General features: G+C 38.4%; 1 protein-coding gene across 7 annotated transcripts in view; it reads left to right on the top strand.

Annotated features, from left to right (window-relative positions):
• The window catches only part of MAPKAP1 (MAPK associated protein 1), a 243,423-nt gene that overhangs the window by 109,349 nt on the left and 113,627 nt on the right, over window positions 1-20,447 (top strand). For all 7 annotated transcript variants that reach the window (XM_032865872.1, XM_032865869.1, XM_032865871.1 and 4 more), the window contains one exon: window positions 235-407. In XM_032865872.1, coding sequence (XP_032721763.1) covers window positions 235-407 — 173 coding nt within the window. The remainder of the gene's footprint in view (window positions 1-234; window positions 408-20,447) is intronic.

The raw sequence follows: 20,447 nt of genomic DNA, 5'->3' as shown, positions 1-20,447 counted from the left end.
ACTTACCTTACTGCAGGCAGAGCTGGATCTATTAGACCATTAGAAAATGAAAATTAAAGGAGAAAAAAAAACCCTTAAAACAAGACAGTGTTTCCACTTTGGGGCCATTTCAGGCTCTGAAGGAGGTCTGTGCCAAAAGGATGAAAAATGGCTGGTGGGTAGTCATTGTGGCCCAGTGGCATCTGCATGACCATGACTGTGTGCTTTACTCTCCTGCATGTGTTCCTTCCACAGGGTCATGTAGGCACAACAGCAACCAAGAAGATCGACGTCTACCTCCCCCTGCACTCGAGCCAGGATAGACTGCTGCCAATGACCGTGGTGACGATGGCCAGCGCCAGGGTGCAGGACCTGATCGGGCTCATCTGCTGGCAGTACACAAGTGAAGGACGGGAGCCGAAGCTCAAGTAATCCTTCCTCTTTTTGGCTGCTCTAGTTTCTGGCTGTCTTCTGGCCACCCCTGCTGCATTCTGGGCCCAGTCAGTCTTTCTAGGCATTGGCCTGGGAACCAGACGTCCACGCGGATCCAGGTCAGGTCGCTCACCAGATCTTGGGTCTGTGTATCTCAGGCTTATCTCAGAGAATCTGCTTATGAAGTAGACTGATGAGTTTGTAAATCTAGACATGAAGAAATTCATTTTAGCAGTTTTCAAACCCTTTTAATGATGCTTGCTGGTTGAAGTTGCATGGGAGGCCATAGGAAGGAACTAATATTTGTTGAACACCTACCATGAGTTGGACACTAATGCTGATCTCTATGTACCAAATTTATTGTTTAATTCTCCTGGCTCTCTGTGAGGTAAGCATCATGATCCTTATTCTGCAGAGGAGGAAATTCAGAATCAGAGAATTGATATTTGCTAAAGGTCACACCAGTGGGAGATGGCAGAATCAAGATTTGACTTCTGGTCTGTTTGATGCTAAGGTTTTTGGTATTATTTTCTTTTGGTGTGAGTTACAGTCTTCTTTGTCAGTGGTATGGTTTTTTCCTCAGTTTCTAAGCTCTGTTTAGGATTAAATTATTTTATTGAAAGTGTAGCACTTGAATAGACTCCTGCCTATATATCATAACCCAAACATCAAAGTGCTTTGCCATGTTGGTTCTCTACTTAAATGTCTCATCAGATAGCCAGCCTCTTCTAGTTTCCTGTGCTCTCTTGAGCAGTAAGGTTTGGGTCAAAATATAGTGGGTGCCTTCATTTTGGAATGGATTCTTTTTTTTTTTTTTAAACAATTGGAAGAACTTGAGGACACTTGAAGGGGAGCCTTCTAAGTGTCTTCACTTTTTTTTTTTTTTAATATTTTATTCATTTGACAGACAGAGATCACAAGTAGGCGGAGAGGCAGGCAGAGAGAGAACAGGAAGCAGGCTCTGCGCTGAGCAGAGAGCCCGATGCGGGGCTCAATCCCAGGACCCCGAGACCATGACCTGAGCCGAAGGCAGAGGCTTAACCCACTGAGCCACCCAGGCGCCCCTTGGAATGGATTCTTATGGAGACTTTCTCTTCTCTTAGAACAGTCCAGTCTGTGGTCAGTTGTTTTATTTCTTTCTTCTTGAGGTACATTTAATTTGTACTTAAATTATTCTTTGGGGGCACCAGGGTGGCTCAGTCAGTTGAGCATCCAACTCTGGATTTCAGCTCAGGTCATGATCTCAGGGTCGTGAGATTGAGCCCCACATCAGGCTGTGAGTTCAGGGTGGAGTCTGCTTGGGATTCTGTCTCTCCCTCACCCTCTGGCCCTCCCCCTGCTCATGCACATGCTTTCTCTCTCTCTATTTCTAAAATAAATAACATCTTTTAAAAAATAAATTATTTTTTCAAGTTCTTATGACATTACCCTCCACTTTGCCTGAATAAATTGTGAATGTAAAGATAATCTTTACTGCTTCTGTGGCAATAGAAACCTTTCAACCAAGCCTTTTCAAACACGTAGGCTCAGAAAAGGGTTGATTCAACAGCTCAGCCCAAGGCTGACCTATAGTGTTATCCTTTTTTTCAACACGAAGTACAAGCAAGAAAACAGGAAAAGGACCCAAAGTGCTAGGGAATTTGTGCATGTCTGAGTTAACTAAGATATTGCTTAGTGCAAGCACTGAGACCAAGAGACACACAGGGCTGCCCAGAGTTACACAGCTAGTAGTGAACAGAGTCAAGAGTCTAACTGTGACATAATGTTATGGATGAGGAAACTAAAGCTCAGAGAGACTAAGTAACCTTCCTAAATCACACAGTAAGTGCTAGAACTGGCATTAAAACCTGGGGATCTCTGGCTTCAGAGCCCTAGCTGTTCTCTATTACATTATACTCCCTACTCTAGTATTATGGGTGATATTAAAATATTCAAATATCCATCTACCCACATGTGGTACACATACTGTTATTTTCAAAGCATGCCATCATGTCAAAAGAGTGGACAACACTGCTTGAGGGTATGGAGACCAAAGGAACTTCATGCCTGGATCAAGACGAGTGGAAGTCTCACTGCTGGAAACTAGAAACTGGGATGGGACTGTCCTCCTTATGAAAAGAAACTGAGCAAAGCTGCCTGGGTCTGTGGCTTGTTCAAAGTTGTGTTTCTGGGGTGGAGAGGGAAGAGAGGTAGCAGTGCAGCTGGGACCTGGCCGTGACATGACCGGCTTTATGATAGCCCTAGTGTTTCCAAGGGATGGGAACCCTGAGCTGTCAGGATAAGACCTGGTTCTAGAGTGAAGGTCTCTGCTCTCATGGGGATGGAGGATGGTGCAAAGCTGTTTAAGAACAGGGAGATGTGGGGAGGAAGGGAGGGAGAGAGAGAAAGAGAGAAACTGTTCCTATTCAAGAAGAACTAGCAAATTAAGACTCCCAAACAAATGAATATAATGAGTATTAAGAAAGACAATAATCAGGAGATGAATTCACTCCCAAGAAAATACAATAAGCATTCTGAAAATCAACTTCAAATAAATATGTTTAAAATCATCAAAGAGATGAAGGAATAATGGCCATGGTAAATGTCTAAGAAATTGTGAAAGAAGACCAAGCAGATGAGAATTAAGGGGTGGATTTAGAAGAGAACTAGTTAAAAGTACTGGAAATATAAAAGGTATTTGTTAAAGTAACAAAAAAATCATATGGGGTAAACTCTAGACTGGGCACAATTAAAGAGGGACTGAGTTGAATGATAGTACCAGTGATTTCAATTACTAACCTGGGGTGTAACACAGAGAGATAAAGAGATACAGAGAATGAAAGATGAGTGAGTTAAGAGACATGGAGGAAAGATGGAGAGCCTCCCACTAGTGAGGCAGAGAATGGAGGGAATCATGGAGAAACAGCATTTGAAGAGATAATGATGCCAGAGTATTTCCCAGATTGCAGGAAGATACGAATGAGTCTTCATATTAAAAGCACATATAAACGAAATGGAAGAAGGTTTAGCCTTTTCAGCGAATGCTACTGGAACAGCAAGACATCCGTAAACCAAAAAAGTCAACCTAAACCTCATCTATCTTGTATCAAATTGGTTCAAAAATGAATTGAGATTGAAATGTAAAACTTTAAACTTTCAGGAGAAAACAGAGTAGAAAATCTTTGGGACCAAGAGCTAGATGAAGAGGTCTTACACATGACACTGAAAGCAGGATCCATAATAGAAAACAAAATGATGATTTGGACTTCATCAAAATTAAGAACTTTTCTTTTACAAAAGATCTTTATTTCCTTCCATTCCAGAAGCTGTCAGGCAGCCATTCTGCTTCTCCTTTCCCATGGGCCACAGTCTTCATTCAGCTTCCCCTGGCCAAGGGAGATGGAGGGTGGGGGTAAAGGTGGGGAAATGAACCTGTCGCAGAGAGTCAAAACAGTAGAATTTAAAGCAAAAACACATCAATAGACATATTTTGGTAAACTGTATAATGAAAAAAGAGACACAGCCCACCAAGATTATAATATACCCCTAGTCCCAAAAAATTCTAAGGGAATTGAAAGGCAGCATTGAGTGATTGACAGTCCTAATGGGAAATTCTGATGCATTCCTATTGAAACCTGATAAAGCAGACGAAAAAGTAGTAAGGACAAGGAAGATTCAAATCGTTTAATTAGCAATTCTGAACCCCCAAAATGGAGATTGTATCTTATAGTAGTTTGTAAGCCTCTGAAATTGAGTACATCTTAAGATTTATATTCCTGAGATAGCTAACACATTCACATTTTTTAGTAGTTGCTTTATAAGTATATTTTGAATTACAAAATTACATTGAATCTGAATAAACCATTGGTTCTTTGAATTTTTTTATAATTCTTATGCGATGGTGGATTTCTCAGTTTTGTGTGTTATTAAGACAATCTATAAAATAAATACCTGGGATCTCTTCCTGTCGGGCAGTACAGTGCAAGGTATTTTCTTCTAGCTTGTTTGTACTTAAGTGTTGGAATAGATCCTTATTTGATCTTTTCTACTGAGTTAGCTGTGTGAAGAGCTCTTCATTCACAGGAGGCCAAATTGCTAGATGGATGGTTTCAGTCTGGTTGTTAAGCAAACCATTTATTTAGGAATATTATTCTCCTGTCTCTGGGCCTTGAAAACTGTCAATGGTAGTAGGCTTTGGCCCCAGGGAAGGAATGGAGAATTTGGCTAGAATTTTTGGCTTCCTTTGCTCTTATACCTGTGACTCTTGAGCAAGACGGAATGTGATACTTAAACTAATTCCCTGCTTCTTTTGATACAGTGATTTCAGGGAAAACATTTGCAAAGAAGTGAACCGAAATCATTTCAGTCTCTAGGTGGTTGAATTTTTTAATTTAGACTTTGTTATTTGGATTCATGTTTATTGAATTTTCATCAGAAAATGTGGCCTATAAAATTTCTGCTTAGACATTCACTTATATTTGGGGGGCTTACTACACAATAAATTTTTTATAAATATTTTGTGGATTCTGGAGACATATTCTCTATGTTAGAGAATTAAGTGTATTCTTATTAAAGCAGTATCTTTAATTACTGTTCTTATATTTTTGATTATTTGGTCTATGGATGATTAAGAGAAGTGGATTAATGTTTCCATTTTCTTGTTTGTTTCTGTCCATTTCTCCTGAGATTTCAGCAATTTCCACTTTACATATTTCAGCACCCAGCAGTATTCATGCATTTCGTATCTTATTGTGAGTTCTACGTTTTTCAATATAAAACAGTCCTATTTGTTTTATGTATTGTGTCCTGCCTCTTTCTTTGCTTCCATAATATGAGCTTTTTTGCCCCGTTCTTTGCATTTGTCTGATCTTTGTTTTCAGCCTATTATCTTTGCCTTTTTGTTTTAAATATGTTAAATAATTTTGTGAGGTTTTTCTTTTTTTGACCCTGTCTAAATCACTCTTTTTTTTTTTTTTTTTTAAGATTTTATGTTTAAGTAATTTCTACACCCAATGTGGGTCTTGAACTCACAACTCCAAGGTCAGGAATCTCATGCTTCACTGACTCAGCTAGCCAGACATCCCTAAATCACTTTTTATAGGGAAGTTTATCTTACTAACATTTATCCTCACCATGATGTGTTAGTTTCATGTTAGTCAATTTGTTTAAGTTTTGTGTTTTATGTTTTTTTGTTGTGGCCTTTCTCTGTTTTGATTTATTTAAAATTCTGAAGTCAGTTACCTATAAGATTTTTAAAACATTTTTTAATAAGCTTTATTTTTACAGTAGTTTTAGGTTTACAGAAAAACCATACAGAAAGTTCAGAGTTGCCACATATCTCCTTCCTGACACTTGTTTTCCCCTGTTATTAACACCTTGCATTAGTGTGTTACATTTGTTATAATTGATAAACCAATACTGATACATTATTACTAACTAAAATCAATAGTTTACATTAGGGTACACTCTTTGTATTGTACAGTTCTTTTTTTCCTTAATTTTATTTATTCTTTTAGTAATCTCTACACCCAGTGTGGGGGTCAAACCCAGGACCCTGAGATCAAGAGTCACATGCTCTTCCGACTAAGCCAGCCAGGCGCCCCTATATCGTGTAGTTCTAATGATTGCATCATAGAGAATTGTTCCACCACCCTAGAAATGCCCTGTGCTCCACTCTTTAGTCTCTTCCTCCTCACCTTTAGCAACCACTTATCTTTTTACTGTCTCAATAGTTTTGCATTTTCTAGAATGTCAGCTAGTTGAAATCATACTATATGTAGCGTTTTCAGACTGTCATCTTTCACTTAGCAATATGTATTTAAGGTTCCTTCATGTCTTCTCATGGCTTGATATTTCATTTCTTTATTTAGCTGAATAATATTCCATGGTATGAATGTACCACAGTTGTTTTTCCATTCACCTATTGAAGGACATCTTGGTTGCTTCCAGTTTTTGGCAATTACTAGTAAATCTGCTATAAACATTTATGGCAGGTTTTCATGTAGACATAAGTTTTGAATTCATTTCACAAGTAACTAGGAGTGCAGTTGCTGGATTGTGTGATAAGCCTTTGTTTAACTTTCTAAGAAACTGCCAAAATGTCTTCCAAGATAGTTACACCATTTGGTATTTCCATCATCAATTTATGAGTGTTCCTTTTGCTGTAAATCCTTTCCAGCATTTGGTTTTGTAAATGTTTTGGATTTTAGCTATTTTAATAGGTGTGCAGTGGTATCTCATCTTTGTTTGAATTTGCAATTTCCTTTTTGAGCATCTTTTCACATGCTTATTTGACACCTATCTGTGTTCTTTGGTGAGCTGTCCAGATCTTTGGCCAATTTTTTAATCGGGTTGTTTTCTTATTTATTTTTCAGAGTTCTTTATATACCTATCAGTTATGTGTTTTGTAAAGATTTTCTCCCAACCTGTGGCTTATATTTTCATTTTCTTAACAGCATCAGCTCCAACTTACCACTTTTTTCTTTCATAGATTGTATTTTGGCGTTGTACCTAAAAAATCATCACCAGACCCAGTGTTACCTAAATATTATTATATGTTATTTTCTAGAAGTTTTCTATGTTTTTTTTGTGCCTCACAGTTAGCTTGGTGATTCATTTTGAGTTAATTTTTGTAAAATGTGTAAGGTCTATGTCTAGATTTTTTTTTTAACACGTGAATACCCACTTGAAAAGATTATCCTTTCTCCATTCCTTTTGCTGCTTTGCTCCCAAAGCCTTCGCTCCTTTGTTAAGTATCAGTTGACTATATTTGTGTGGATCTATTTTTGACATATAAAAATTTTTAAACATTCCTTTTTAATGTATATTTCATCATATTCAAGAGTGAAACAGTATCTTTTGAGTAACACCCATTCACGAAAGAGAGAAAAATAAAATTCAGTGAGGTTTTATCCCATCAAGAACTTGAGGTGGGAGGTATATACACGTGCTCTTTACAGGCAACCACATTTACTCTGCTTCATAGATAACTTAAGAGATTTTTCAAGGGTAATTTTGACTAGTCCCAGTTTTTGTGCAGACTTTAGTCCTGTATTATGACTCTGTTGTACACTAGAATAGCTATTCTTTGCCTTCTTCTTTTCAGTAGTCCCTTAAGTATTCAACATATTTCACTGGTCTCTTACTTACTATTGTTCTTTATGAGGCTGCTGACGGGTGATCTACTAAAAGCCGGAAGAGTTTTGCTGCAGTCTAGAAGGCTGGAGTAGTATACTTTTGAGATTATTGCATTACTCAGTGGCAGTTTCCGGCAATAGAGTAGAGCTGTCCAAAAGAAAGATAATGCAGTCATCTTACAACTGTTAGAATGGCTGTCATCAAAAAGACAAGATATAACAAGTGTTGGCGAGGATATGGAGAAAAGAGAATCCTTGCGCACTGTTGGTAGGAATGTAAATAGGTGCAGACACAATGGAAAACAATATGGAGGTTCCTTAAAAAATTATAAATAAGGGGCGCCTGGGTGACTCGTGGGCTAAAGCCTCTGCCTTCGGCTCAGGTCATGATCCCAGGGTCCTGGGATTGAGCCCTGCATCGGGCTCTCTGCTCAGCAGGGAGCCTGCTTCCCTTCCTCTCTCTCTGACCGCCTCTCTGCCTACTTGTGATCTCTGTCTGTCAAATAAATAAATAAATCATCTTTAAAAAATTAAAAATAGAACTACCGGATGATCTAGCAATCCCACTTCTGGATGTGTATCTGAAAGAAATGAAAACAAGATCTTGAAGAGATATCTGCACACCCGTGTTCATTACAGCATTTTTTCACAGTGATATGTTTCACAGTTTTCATGATATGGAAACAACCTGAATGTCTGTCTATAGATGAAAAGATAAGGAAGATGTGGTATAGATATACATAGTAGAATGTTATTCAGCTGTGAGAAAGAGATCCTGCCATTGCGACAACATGGATTGACCTTGAGAGCATTATGCTAAATGAAATAAGTCCGAGGAAGACAAATACTGCATAATATCACTACATACGTGCAGTCTAAAACCAAATTCATAGAAACAGAGATTAGAATCATGGTTACCATGGACTGGGGAATGGGAGAAATGGGGAGATACTGGTCAGAGTACAAACTCCCGTTTAGAAAATGAATACGTTTTGGGGATGCCTGGATGGCTCAGTCATTAAGTGCCTGACTGTGGATTTCAGCTCGGGTCATGATCACGGGGTCATGAGATCATGCCCCATGTCAGTCTCTGTACTCAGCATGGAGCCTGCTTATGATTCTCTCCCTCTCCGCCCCCCAGAAAGAAAGAAAATGAGTAAGTTTTGGAGATCTAATGTGCGGCATTGCAATTTCAGTTAACAATACTATTTTATATACTTGAAAGTTGCCGAGGGAGTAGATATTTAATATTCTTACCCCCAAAAAGAAATGGTAATATGTGATGTGATGGTGGTGTTAGCTAATGTACTTGGTGCTAATAGTTTGTGGGGTTTTTTTAAGATTTTATTTATTTATTTGACAGAGAGAGAGATCACAAGTAGGCAGAGAGGCAGGCAGAGAGAGGGGGAGAAGCACGCTCCCTGCTGAGCAGAGAGCCTGACATGGGGCTTGATCTCAGGACCCTGAGATCATGACCTGAGCCGAAGGCAGAGGCTTAACCCTCTGAGCGACCCAGGTGCCCCGGTGGTAATAGTTTTGTAATGTGTAAGCGTATCAAATACACATATGTTATAAAATGATTACCACGAATAAACTTACAAGTTCTTAGAATATAGCATAGTGGTTAAGAGTATGGGATCCAAAGCCAGAGTCTGGGTTTAAATTCTGGCATTAACACTTTGGTGTGATCTTGGCTGAATTACTTCAATACCTTATACTCTAGTTAGCTCATATGTAAAATGAGAATAACAGGGTAGTTATGAAAATAAAATGAGAAAATACATGACACGTACTTAGTAAGTGTTTATTTCTGTTGCCATTAAATACTGTAACTACAGCCAGCTACTACTACGACCATTACTGGTAGTAGTTCAACAACAGAAGTATAATTTAGCTCTTTCTTAATGATTCAAAGAATTATACTGTGCTATGATACACTGGTGCCCTTGTGGGCTTATGTAAGTATATAAGAATATTTGATTTTACATTATGTTTTCTGACAGCTTTGCAATTTGAATTCTTTATACTTCCCCACTTTTGCTGTCTACATGACCACCTCTTTCTGCGATCCTATTTCTGGGTTGCTGCTTCTAATTTATTTCCCTTAGAGTCATCATTGAGAACCACTTACCTACATAATATGGCCCAAGAGGCCCTTCCCATTCTGATCCTCAACTATGCTCCCATGCATCCATTCTTTAACACATCACATCCTTTAACTGGCAGCTTTTTGATACCACTGATACCATGTCTGCTTTTTGCTGTTTCCTTAGTCAGAAATGCCTTTCTCACTCTTCTCTTGATATCCAGCTTAATCTTGAAGACTTCAATTCTTTGTTATTCCTTCATTCAGCAAAAATTTATGGAGTCCGAGGCTCTAGGTATCAAGGATAAAATGGGGAACAAGAGAAATGTGATTGCTGCACTCAAAAAATTTACAGTTTGATGAGGAAGAAATTGTCAAGTGTAAGAGCATTTTGTAACTGGCTCATTTCACTTATCATTTGTATTCATTCATGCATTCAATAAATATTTATTGAGTGTTTGTTATATACCACACATTTTGCTGGATATACAATGGTGAGTGGAGCCAGACATGGTCTTTCTTTCATGAATTCCACAATCTAGTGAGGGAAATGGGCAAATAATTCAAATAATTAAACCAAATAGTGTTTGCATAAAAACTGCGTTAAGTAATGTGAAGGAAAGGAAAGCCATTTATGAGAGCCTAGCCTTGCAAGTCAGGGAGAAATTCCCTGAGAAAGTGATACCAGAAGTTTTTAGCAGGGGGAGGTTCCTGGCAGATGGAACTGCATGACATTGACACTGTGGCAGGAGGAGGCATGTAGTGGTCAGGGAATTAACGAAGACCAGTATGGCTGGAGCGCAAAGTAGGGAAGAGAAGATAGAGTGAGATGAGACTGAGGTGGGCAGGGACCACAGTGGAGATTAAGAGAGGAGGACAGATTCTGGAAATGTTTAAGAGGTAAAATTCAGGGGATGGGGGTTGGCAGGTTGGGGTGGCTGGGTGATGGACATTGGGGAGGGTATGTGCTATGGTGAGTGTGTGAATTGTGTGAGACTGATGAATCACAGATCTGTACCCCTGAAACAAATAATACATTATATGTTAATTTTTTTTAAAGAGGTAAAATTCATAGGACTTAGGGATCAACTACATATGAGAAGTGTGGGAGAGGAGAGGTACCAAAGGTGGCTCCCTAGATTTTTGACTTGCACCAGTTGATGTATTATGCTGTTCACTGAGGTGGGGGGCACTGGAAGACTGGGTTTCATTTGGGTTTTTTGATGTGGGAAGGGGAGTGGGAGGGGCACAAGTTTCATCTTCTATTAATTTGAGATGGCTTTGCTATATCTAAGAGAAGTTTTCAAATAGTCGTTTTTAAAAATTCATTTTTATTCTAGTTCAGTATAGTTAACATACAGTGTTATATTAGTTTTAGGTGTACAATGGAGTGATTCAACAACTCCATATACTACTCAGTGCTCATTACAGTAAGTGTACTCTTCATCCTCATCACCTAGTTCACCCGTCCCCCCACCCATTTCCATTCTGGCAGTCATCAGTTTATTCTCTGTAGTTAACAGTCTGTTTTTTGGTTTGTCTCTTCTCTCCTTGTTCATTTGTTTTGTTTCTTAAATTCCACATGTGAGTGAAATCATGTAGTATATTTGTCTTTCTCTGACTTACATCACTTAGCATTATACTCTAGATCCATCCATGTTGTCGCAAATGGCAAGACTTCATTCTTTTTTTTATGGCTGTGGACACCTGGGCTGGTTCCATAATTTGGCCACTGTAAGTAATGCTACAATAAACATAAAGATGCATATATCTTTTTGAATTAGTGTTTTCATATTCTTTGGGTAAGTACCCAGTAGTGGAATTACTAGATCATGTAGTAAATCTATTTTCAATTTTTTGAGGAGCCTCCATACTCTTTTCCACAGAGGCTATGCCAGTTTGCATCCCCACCTACAGTGCACAAAGGTTCCCTTTTCTCCACATGCTCACCAACACTTGTTTCTTGTGTTTTTTATTTTAACCATTCTGACAGGTGTGAAGTGATAACTCATGGTTTTTTATTTGCATTTCCCTAAGGATGGGTGCTTTTGAGCATCTTTTCATGTGTCTGTTGGCTGTCTGGATGTCTTCTTTGGAGAAATGTCTGTTCATGTCTTCCACCTATTTTTTTAGAATTTTTAAAGTTTATTTATTTATTTAGTAATCTCTACCCAATCTGGGCCTTGAACTCACTACTCAGAGATCAAATAGTTGTTTATACTTCCATGTTTGGAGTTTAGAGGAGAGAGCTATGAGCTAGAAATATGAAGTTAAGAATCATCTGCATAGAGAGATTAATTGAAGTCTCCAACATGGTTGAGTGAAAACAGATAAGGGCTGAAGACTGGCTGTAGAAAAACTTGTAGGGGGTGCCTGGGTGGCTCAGTGGGTTAAGCCTCTGCCTTCAGCTCGGGTCGTGATCCCAGGGTCCTGGGATAGAGCCCCGCATCAGGCTCTCTACTCAGCAGGGAGCCTGCTTCCTCCTCTCTCTCTGCCTGCCTCTCTGCCTACTTGTGATCTCTGTCTGTCAAATAAATAAACAAAATCTTTAAAGAAATAAAGAAAAGAAAAAAGAAAAACTGTAGATGATGGTGCTGAAATGGGGGTCCTCGGGAAGAAAGAGGTTCAAGCTGGGGTGAATAAAGAGTTTGGTTTTGGATAGAATGAAGGCTGAGATGACTTGAGAGATGTCCGTGTGGTGAAGTCTTGTAAGCAGAGGATAGATACAAGTTTGGAGGCTCGACCATCTCTATTTTATTGTTTTGTTTTCCCCAGTCCATAACATAATGCTTAGCACATACCAGGTACTCAAGAAGTAATTTGTGGAATGGATGAGAGAACATAGGAGCATTTAGATTCAAAGATCTGGACTAAAAGTTCTCCACCTTTGCCTTTGCCAAGGTAGCTCTTCTCCAGGTGTCTGCTTAGATAAGCCTCTGACTATATATAAACCTTTATTCATTAAAAATCACTGTGTTTGGGGCACCTGGGTGGCTCATTTGTTAAGCGGCTGCCTTCAGCTCAGGTCATGATCCCAGCATCCTGGGATCAAGCCCCACACTGGGCTCCCTGCTTGGCAGGAGGCCTGCTTCTCCCTCTCCCACCTGCCTACTTGTGTTCCCTCTCTTGCTCTTTCTCTGTCAAATAAATAAATATAATCTTTAAAAAAAAAAAAATCACTGAGTTAGACAGTCTCAGCCTGGTGAAATATTTTTTGAAGTGATAGATGAAGGTTTGGGGATACTCTTTACGAATACTTTCTTTATTGAGCTGGACGGAAAGACTGCTCATTATCAACATATCCCAAGTGCCAGAGTCCCCATACTTATTAGGTAATGAATGGATAGATATGAACACATTGGAGTGCCTGCTCTATGTCCTGCCCCATGCTAAGCATTTTATGTATATTATCTCATTCTTTATAATACCTCTATTACTCATAGATAACAGTAGAAAAACTGAGAATCAGGAACTTAAGTTATTGCTCAAGATCATATATTTAGTAAGTGGCAGAATCAGGATTTGAACCCAGGTTTCACTCCATTTCATTTGCTCTTAACTACCATGCTACACAAAGAAATGAATTACTTTTCTTGGTGATAGCGCCCAGAGACATAGCCATTTGAGATTTTCATCCATCCATCATTCTATTCTTATAATCATTCATCAGCAGGCATTTAGATGTTGTTTATACCATCCCAGGTACAATGCTAGGCACTAGGAATATAATCAGTCATAAAATAAAGTTTATAGCCTCAAGATGCAGGCTAATGGGTGAGACAGATACTGAATTACAGAATTTTAGCTCCATTGTCATTGAGACTTGCTACAGTAGTAGACATATAGAAAGCTGCAAGAACATCGGAAAGGATTTTTCTAATTCTGCCAGAAGATGGAGGCTCAGGTTGAGTAGGGGTGGGAGAAAAGTCAAGGAAGGCCTCTCAGTAGAATGGAATACCTGAGCTAAATCTCGAAAGATGACCAACAGACTAGGAATAGGGAGCCTCTGGGTTGAGAGGCTTGCATGAGTATTATCAGGAGCTGACATATGATCTGATGAGGATACTATAAGCAGCTAGTGTGAATGAAGCCTAAGCTGTATGTTCTGGAATGGCAGAAGATTGAGTTGAAAAGCATAACAAAGTATAGTGAGAAGACTTTATGGAAGCCAGATACTTGTAATGGGCTCTTTTGGTTTAATTGTAAAGGGTGCAGAAGGTTTTAAGTATGGGAGTGACAGTTTGATGTTGTGTTTCAGAAAGATCCCACTGAATATTTTCAGGGTCAGTTTATAATAGAGTTAACAAATTTCTGAAACTTGGAATTTTGCATAGTGAATTCTTTTTAAAAATAGCTAGTTCGGAATGATATGAAAGAGGACTTCCCAGAAATGCCAGAATGTTAGAATTAGCAAACAGGGATGTTAAAACAGCTATTATAAACATGCTTCATATGTTCACGATGATAGAGGAAAGAAGTAGGAGATATTTTAAAAAACCCAAATGGAACTTCTAGAGATGAAAATTATAGGATCTGAAATGAAAACATGAGTTTAACAGCAGATTAGATACTATAAAAGAAAACATCAACAAACTTGAAAACATAGTAAGAGGAACTATCCAAAAAGGAGCTCAAAACAGTATGAAGGTCTTCCGTTTGGAAATTAGTGGGCATTTTCGCTTTAGAACTTCTTTACCGGGAATTTTAGACTTAACTATTCCTGTGTGATATGGCTGTGGCTTGACAAACCTTATAAGGTTACTTACCGATTTACTTTATATTTATGGGATTTTTATTTTGGAGATGAGGAAATCTTGAACGTCTTAAAAGACTTTTCTCTGACCTCAAAGAATGAACTTCTATGCTGCAATCCTCAGGGCCTTTCTTTCTCTTGCTAATGTTTGACACACTCTTTGTAATTATTCTGTCATCAAAGTAAATACCAAAGCCCAAGTAAAGAGTTCTGGATATTGCAGAACCATGTGCTCTTTTTGTTTTTCATTTTAAAAAAACAAGCATTCATCTATCTAGTCCTTATCCTTAAGTGTATTTTGCATGTTTTGAAGATAAAAGTGAATTTTTATGAGTATGTAAATTGAACATGTCAAATCACATTTGGGAGGAAACTAGGATGTTTACTAGAATGCTCCCAAATTTTCATATACAAATTAAATGTCAATTAAATGCCATCTTCCTATATATGGATTACAGGCTTTTATCTCTTCATAAAAGCCATACTGGCCTTTGAACATGAAATGAGTATTGGTCAATAATTGAATGAAATAAATTTTTCTAATGCAAAATTTTATTACCCTTATTTGATGAAAGATGAATAAGTGAAATTCAGTTAATTATACTCATTAACACTTCAGGGATTTGGATATGTAGATACATATGTTTATTTTTTTGTCACATATTTATTTGATTATATAAATATGAAATCTCCAGAGTTGCTGTAGCAAGTACATTTAATGACAAAGTATGTTTGTGTGTGTGTGTGTGTGTGTGTGTGTGTGTGTGTGTAAAATCTCCATCTACCCGTCCTCCAGAAGGACTCTTTTTGGCAATAGCGTCCATTTTGCCCCCATTCATTGTTCTAACTTCCAATCTTCTCACAAACATAATTGTCCCTGGAAGGGACTTCTTTTTCCATGCCAACCCACTTCTAAAATTAAACCTCTTTCTGTGGATCCTATTATGCTGTACTTACTTCCATTAGTCTTTTCTTTTTTTCAGGAGGAACTCTTTTTTTTTTTAATTTTTAATTCAAGCATACTTAATATACAATGTTATATTAACACAAAGAAAATGAAAGCATAAATTCAAAAAGATATATGTACTCCTGTGTTTTTATTGCAACATTATTTATAATAACCAAGATACCGAAGCAAGTATCCTTCAATAGATAAATGGATAAAGAAGATGTGTGTGTGTGTGTGTGTGTGTGTGTGTGTACACACTATATATACACTCTATATACATCAAAAATGGAAAATTATTCAGCCATAAAATAGAATGAAATCTCACCAGTTGCAACAACATGGATGGATCTAGAGGATGTAACTAAATGAAATAAGTCAAAGAAAGACGAATACCATATGATACCATATGATCTCACTCATAGGTGGAATTTAAGAAACAAAACAAATGAGCAAAGATAAAAAAGACAAATGAAAAACAGACTCTTAAATATAAGAACAAACCTGTAGTTATTTACTAGTCTTTTATCATTCCTCAATCTCTTTGATAGTGTCTCACAAATAGGACTTCTGGTGTTCTCTATTTCACGCTATCTGCCATGCTTCTATTAGATAGTTAATTCTGCTTCTGTGTGATGAGAAGCTTAGGAGTGGTAGAAGAAATTTTGACAAAATGAGAATCCTTCTTCATGCCAGGTACTGTGCAATTAATTAAGTAATTTAATCCTTATAAGACCTTTATGCAGTAAGTATGATTAGTTTCTCCATAATTCCAGGACTTGATAGAGAAAATGACCACTTAGAAATCAGGAGATGTGGGGTGCCTGGGTGGCTCAATGGGTTGAGCCTCTGCCTTCGGCTCAGGTCATGATCTCAGGGTCCTGGGATAGAGCCCTGCATCAGGCTCTCTGCTCACCGGGGAGCCTGCTTCCCCCTCTCTCTCTGCCTGCTGCTCTGCCTACTTGTGATCTCTCTCTCTCTCTCTCTCTCTGTAAGGTAAATAAAATCTTAAAAAAAAAAAAGAAGGGATTGGATGAGGCAGGAAATGCTGGGGGTCTTTAGGACAGGTGATTCTATAGTGGGGTGAGAGATTTCCCAACCTTCTTTGTACTGTTCTATATTTTTAAATTGTTTTGTGTTTCTAATAGGCCTGCATTACCCTTACAAAAAAATAAGTTATATATTTTATAAAGGAAAATGAAAATTATACTTAGTCATTATGGGACATCTGGAAGGTACAGGAAAAAAGTGCTCATTGCTTAAATGTAAGCACAACCTTTGTAAACGTTTTGGTACCTTTCCTTGTAGTCACTTTATATGCATATAATTCTACATTTTTGCATAGTTGTAATAATTTGTGTTTTTCTCCGTAAAAAAGTGAGGTGTGGGGTGCCTGGGTAGCTCAGTCAGTTAAGCATCCAGCTCTAGATTTCGGCTCAGATCATGATCTTAGGGTTGTTAAGATCAAACCCCGTGTTGGGCTCTACACTAGGTGTGGAGCCTGCTTTAGATTCTCTCTCCCTCCCTCTGCCCCTCTCCCCCTTAAAGAAAGAAAAAAAGTGAGGTGCCAGTACTCCCTATCTTTTTTTTTTTTTTTTAAGATTTTATTTATTTATTTGACAGAGAGAGATCACAATTAGGCAGAGAGACAGGCGGGGGGTGGGGGGTGGGGTGGGAAGCAGGCTCCCCGCCGAGCGGAGAGCCCAATGTGGGGCTCGATCCCAGGACCCTGGGATCATGACCTGAGCCTAAGGCAGAGGCTTTAACCCACTGAGCCACCCAGGCGCCCCAAGTACTCCCTATCTTGATGAACTATAAAAATGCCTCTTTCATGCTCACCTTTTCCTGGGCCTTTTTCTTCTTTTGTCTTGAATTGCAATCTCTGACTCATCTACACTGCCTAGAAAGCCCCATTTGATTAACAGATATCAATGTGACAAGCAGGAAAAAGAAAAAGAAAAGCTTATTATTTCTCCTCTTCTTGTTAGCACACACATCATTAATAATACCCTTTATGTTTTTTTCATGGGTAGAGTGATTCAGTCTACACATTCATATATTCATTCATTCAACAAATATTTGTTAAGTACCTTGTAAGGGCCAGCCATTTTACTCTTCAGTGAAGATGCAGAGACACTGAAGAATCCTTGCTCTTTAGGAGAACACAGAACCACAAATAAGAAAAACGTGAAAAGTATACATAGAAATATTAATCAACTTCTAAAAGACCACAGAGAAGAATCAGTTGGATTCTCTCTCCTAGAGATCCAAATGATTCTCCTAGAGAAATCAAGGAAAGCTTTTTATACATTAAATAAAATGGAGGATCTCAGAGAGATTTAATCACACAGCCGGTTAGTGGTTGAATTAGCATTAAAACCAGAGCTGACTGTAAAACCGCTCTTTCTTCTGCCGAACTAGGTCACAAGGAGGAGGCATCCCTCTTTTCATTTTGTTATAAGTTCCAGATGTCTGTATGTGGGGGATTCTTGAGTCATGGACGACAGCTTCCCCCTTTTTCTCTCCCTGTTTCAGAATGCCACCAGTTTCTGATTTGATCAAAGAGTAACAGAGTGGAAGTAAGGAGACCTGGGTTCTCTAGAACCAGCTTTGCCACTCATGATGAACTGGGTCATCATGGGCATCTTATTCCTCATTTCTAGGCATCTCTTCCCATCTGTAAAAGTGAGGAGTTTGAAATAAATCTTTCTAAGCTTCTAATTTTTGTAAGTTATATGTCATGGTTTCCTCCTCCTTTTCAAATTATGTAGCATTTCCATAGAAGCAAGGGTTCCCAAGGGACTTGGCAAGTCTAGACACACCATGGAATTGGCAGAGGGATAGGTGAGGGTCAAAGGTGAAGGCTCTTAACTGCCTGGGTTTGAATCTCAGGTCTGTCACTTATTGCTATTTAATCTTGAACAAACCACTTAACTTCATTGAGCCTCGCTTTTCTAATTTGTAAATCAGAAATAATAATAAATAACTCAGAGTTGTGTGAAGATTCATTGAGCTTATGTATATCCATCCACACTATTTTACATGGTGTCTGGCACATAGCACTCAGTTAATGTAGGTAATGATACTAATGGCTACTGTACTAGTACTAATTTGGAGTCCTGAAGAGGTTTTAGAAACCAAAATACCATAGTAGCTTCTTTTACTAATGATTCCTTCGTATAGGCACAAAGGAACCAATATGTACATGCGTTGAATATGGAGTTTTAGTCATTTTCCCCTCAGGTGTTCAATTAAAGGGTTGAAAGGGTTGGAGTACTGTTTGCTGCTAACTTTTACTCATGACCCAGAAAAGACTTCCATTCCTCTTGTATAATATGGGAGGAGTCATCCATTCTTTTCTCTGCTGTGTTCCCAGTGCTCAGAGCAGGCTACAGCATGGGGTAGGTACTTTGCAAATGTTTTTTGAGTGACTAAATGATTTCACACTTTGTTTTTAAAAACTGAGGAGAATAGTAGCACTTGGCAGTGAGTCTTTAGGCTCTTGGATCTTAGCCTGTGACATGTGTTGAGTTTGTTTTGAAGGGGATTTGGGGACATCCCATGACAATCAAAACAGAATTCTTCTGATACCAGTGTTTGGCTTTCTACTTTGATCAATAGGCTTATTATTTGCCCTTGAAACCTCTGTGGTGCTGGGGAATCACAGACATTCCTCAGGATGATTTACACGGCAGTAAATAATCTGTGCTGTCGGTTGCTTGCTTCATCAGTGTCTGCCCTGTTCCTAAAACCCTGGAGGCTCCATGGCCCCAAGGCTGGAGCACTGCCGACGCTAACTCCAGATCATGTCGCTTAGCTTTACTGTTGTTTTGTTGCTCTAATATGCATCCACAACGCATTTTTTTTTTTAAAGATTCTATTTATTTATTCAACAGAGAGATCACAAGTAGGCAGGGAGGCAGGCACAGAGACCGGGAAGCAGACTCCCTGCTGAGCAGAGAGCCCGATGCGGGGCTCGATCCCAGGACCCTGGGATCAAGACCTGAGCTGAAGGCAGAGGCTTTTTAGCCCACTGAGCCACCCAGGCACCCCTCCACAACGCATTTTTAAGGTTTGGTGTAATTGTACAAGTTATTTTCCATCTGACTTTAGTATAGTTACGATACCATTTATTTTTTACCTCTGTTATATGGTAGGCTCTGCATACATCATCTTCTCTAATCTGAGTTAGGTGATTGTACCCTTTTTATAGAAGTGGAAACTCAGACCCAAGGAGGTGAAGCTTATTTTCTGAAATTGCGTGGCCCATAAGTGCTGGAACTTAGATTTTAACTCAGGTCTTTCTGGACGCAAAGCTCTTAGCTGCGATACTATGACATTTTTTTAATCTAAGGGACTTTCTTCTGCTGCTGTAAGTGTTTGGGGTTTAAGTTTGCAACCTCTTGCAAAGATCCATAAGTTTCCCATATCATTCAGAGATGAATTTTAAATTTCTTAACAGCATTGCAAATACATGAAATTTATAGAGACAAACATAGCCAGATTACTTTCTTGTTATCCATCCATTTAGCAAATTTATAGTTCCCATTAATTTTAATCTGTCCTTATTACCTGTTTTATATAATAAATATCTCTTAGTCCTGACAGACTGAGTATAGATCACCTGAAGTAGGCTCTCTCTCAATAAGCAGAGTTGCAGCTAAAGATTTGTGAATTAATTGGGAAAATTGCAAATCAGGTAGTCAGTGAAATAATTCATTGTCACATCCAATCAATAAACTTTGTAAATCAACTCATTTAATTCAAAAAATGATCTATATAGATCAAGCAACCAATTAAACAATTAGCATACACTTTGCAATTAATTAATTTAAGCATCAATCATATAATTAAAACTCCAAATTTAAACTGCACAATTTAGAACTCTAGTGCCTTGTGAACTACTAGGTTCATGTCTGTGAATGCTAGCAGATTAGCAGTTTCACAATTCAACTTAGAAGCAGGGTATCTTAAAATGTTTTTAATTGATTTTTAAGCTTTAAATTGTCTTTATGATGGTAGAGGTTCCCACCTCTTTTCTGCAAGTTGGCTTTTTAATTCCCCCAAAGAAAGAGAAGGCAGTGTGTGTTGGCTGTAAGATGGGGAAGTCTGGAATCTGGGAGTACAGACTGGACA

The sequence above is a fragment of the Lontra canadensis genome, unplaced genomic scaffold, assembly GCF_010015895.1.
Source record: "Lontra canadensis isolate GAN:19392208 unplaced genomic scaffold, GSC_riverotter_1.0 scaffold30, whole genome shotgun sequence".
Taxonomy (NCBI): Eukaryota; Metazoa; Chordata; class Mammalia; order Carnivora; family Mustelidae; genus Lontra; species Lontra canadensis.
This window is presented reverse-complemented; position numbering and strand designations above follow the sequence as displayed.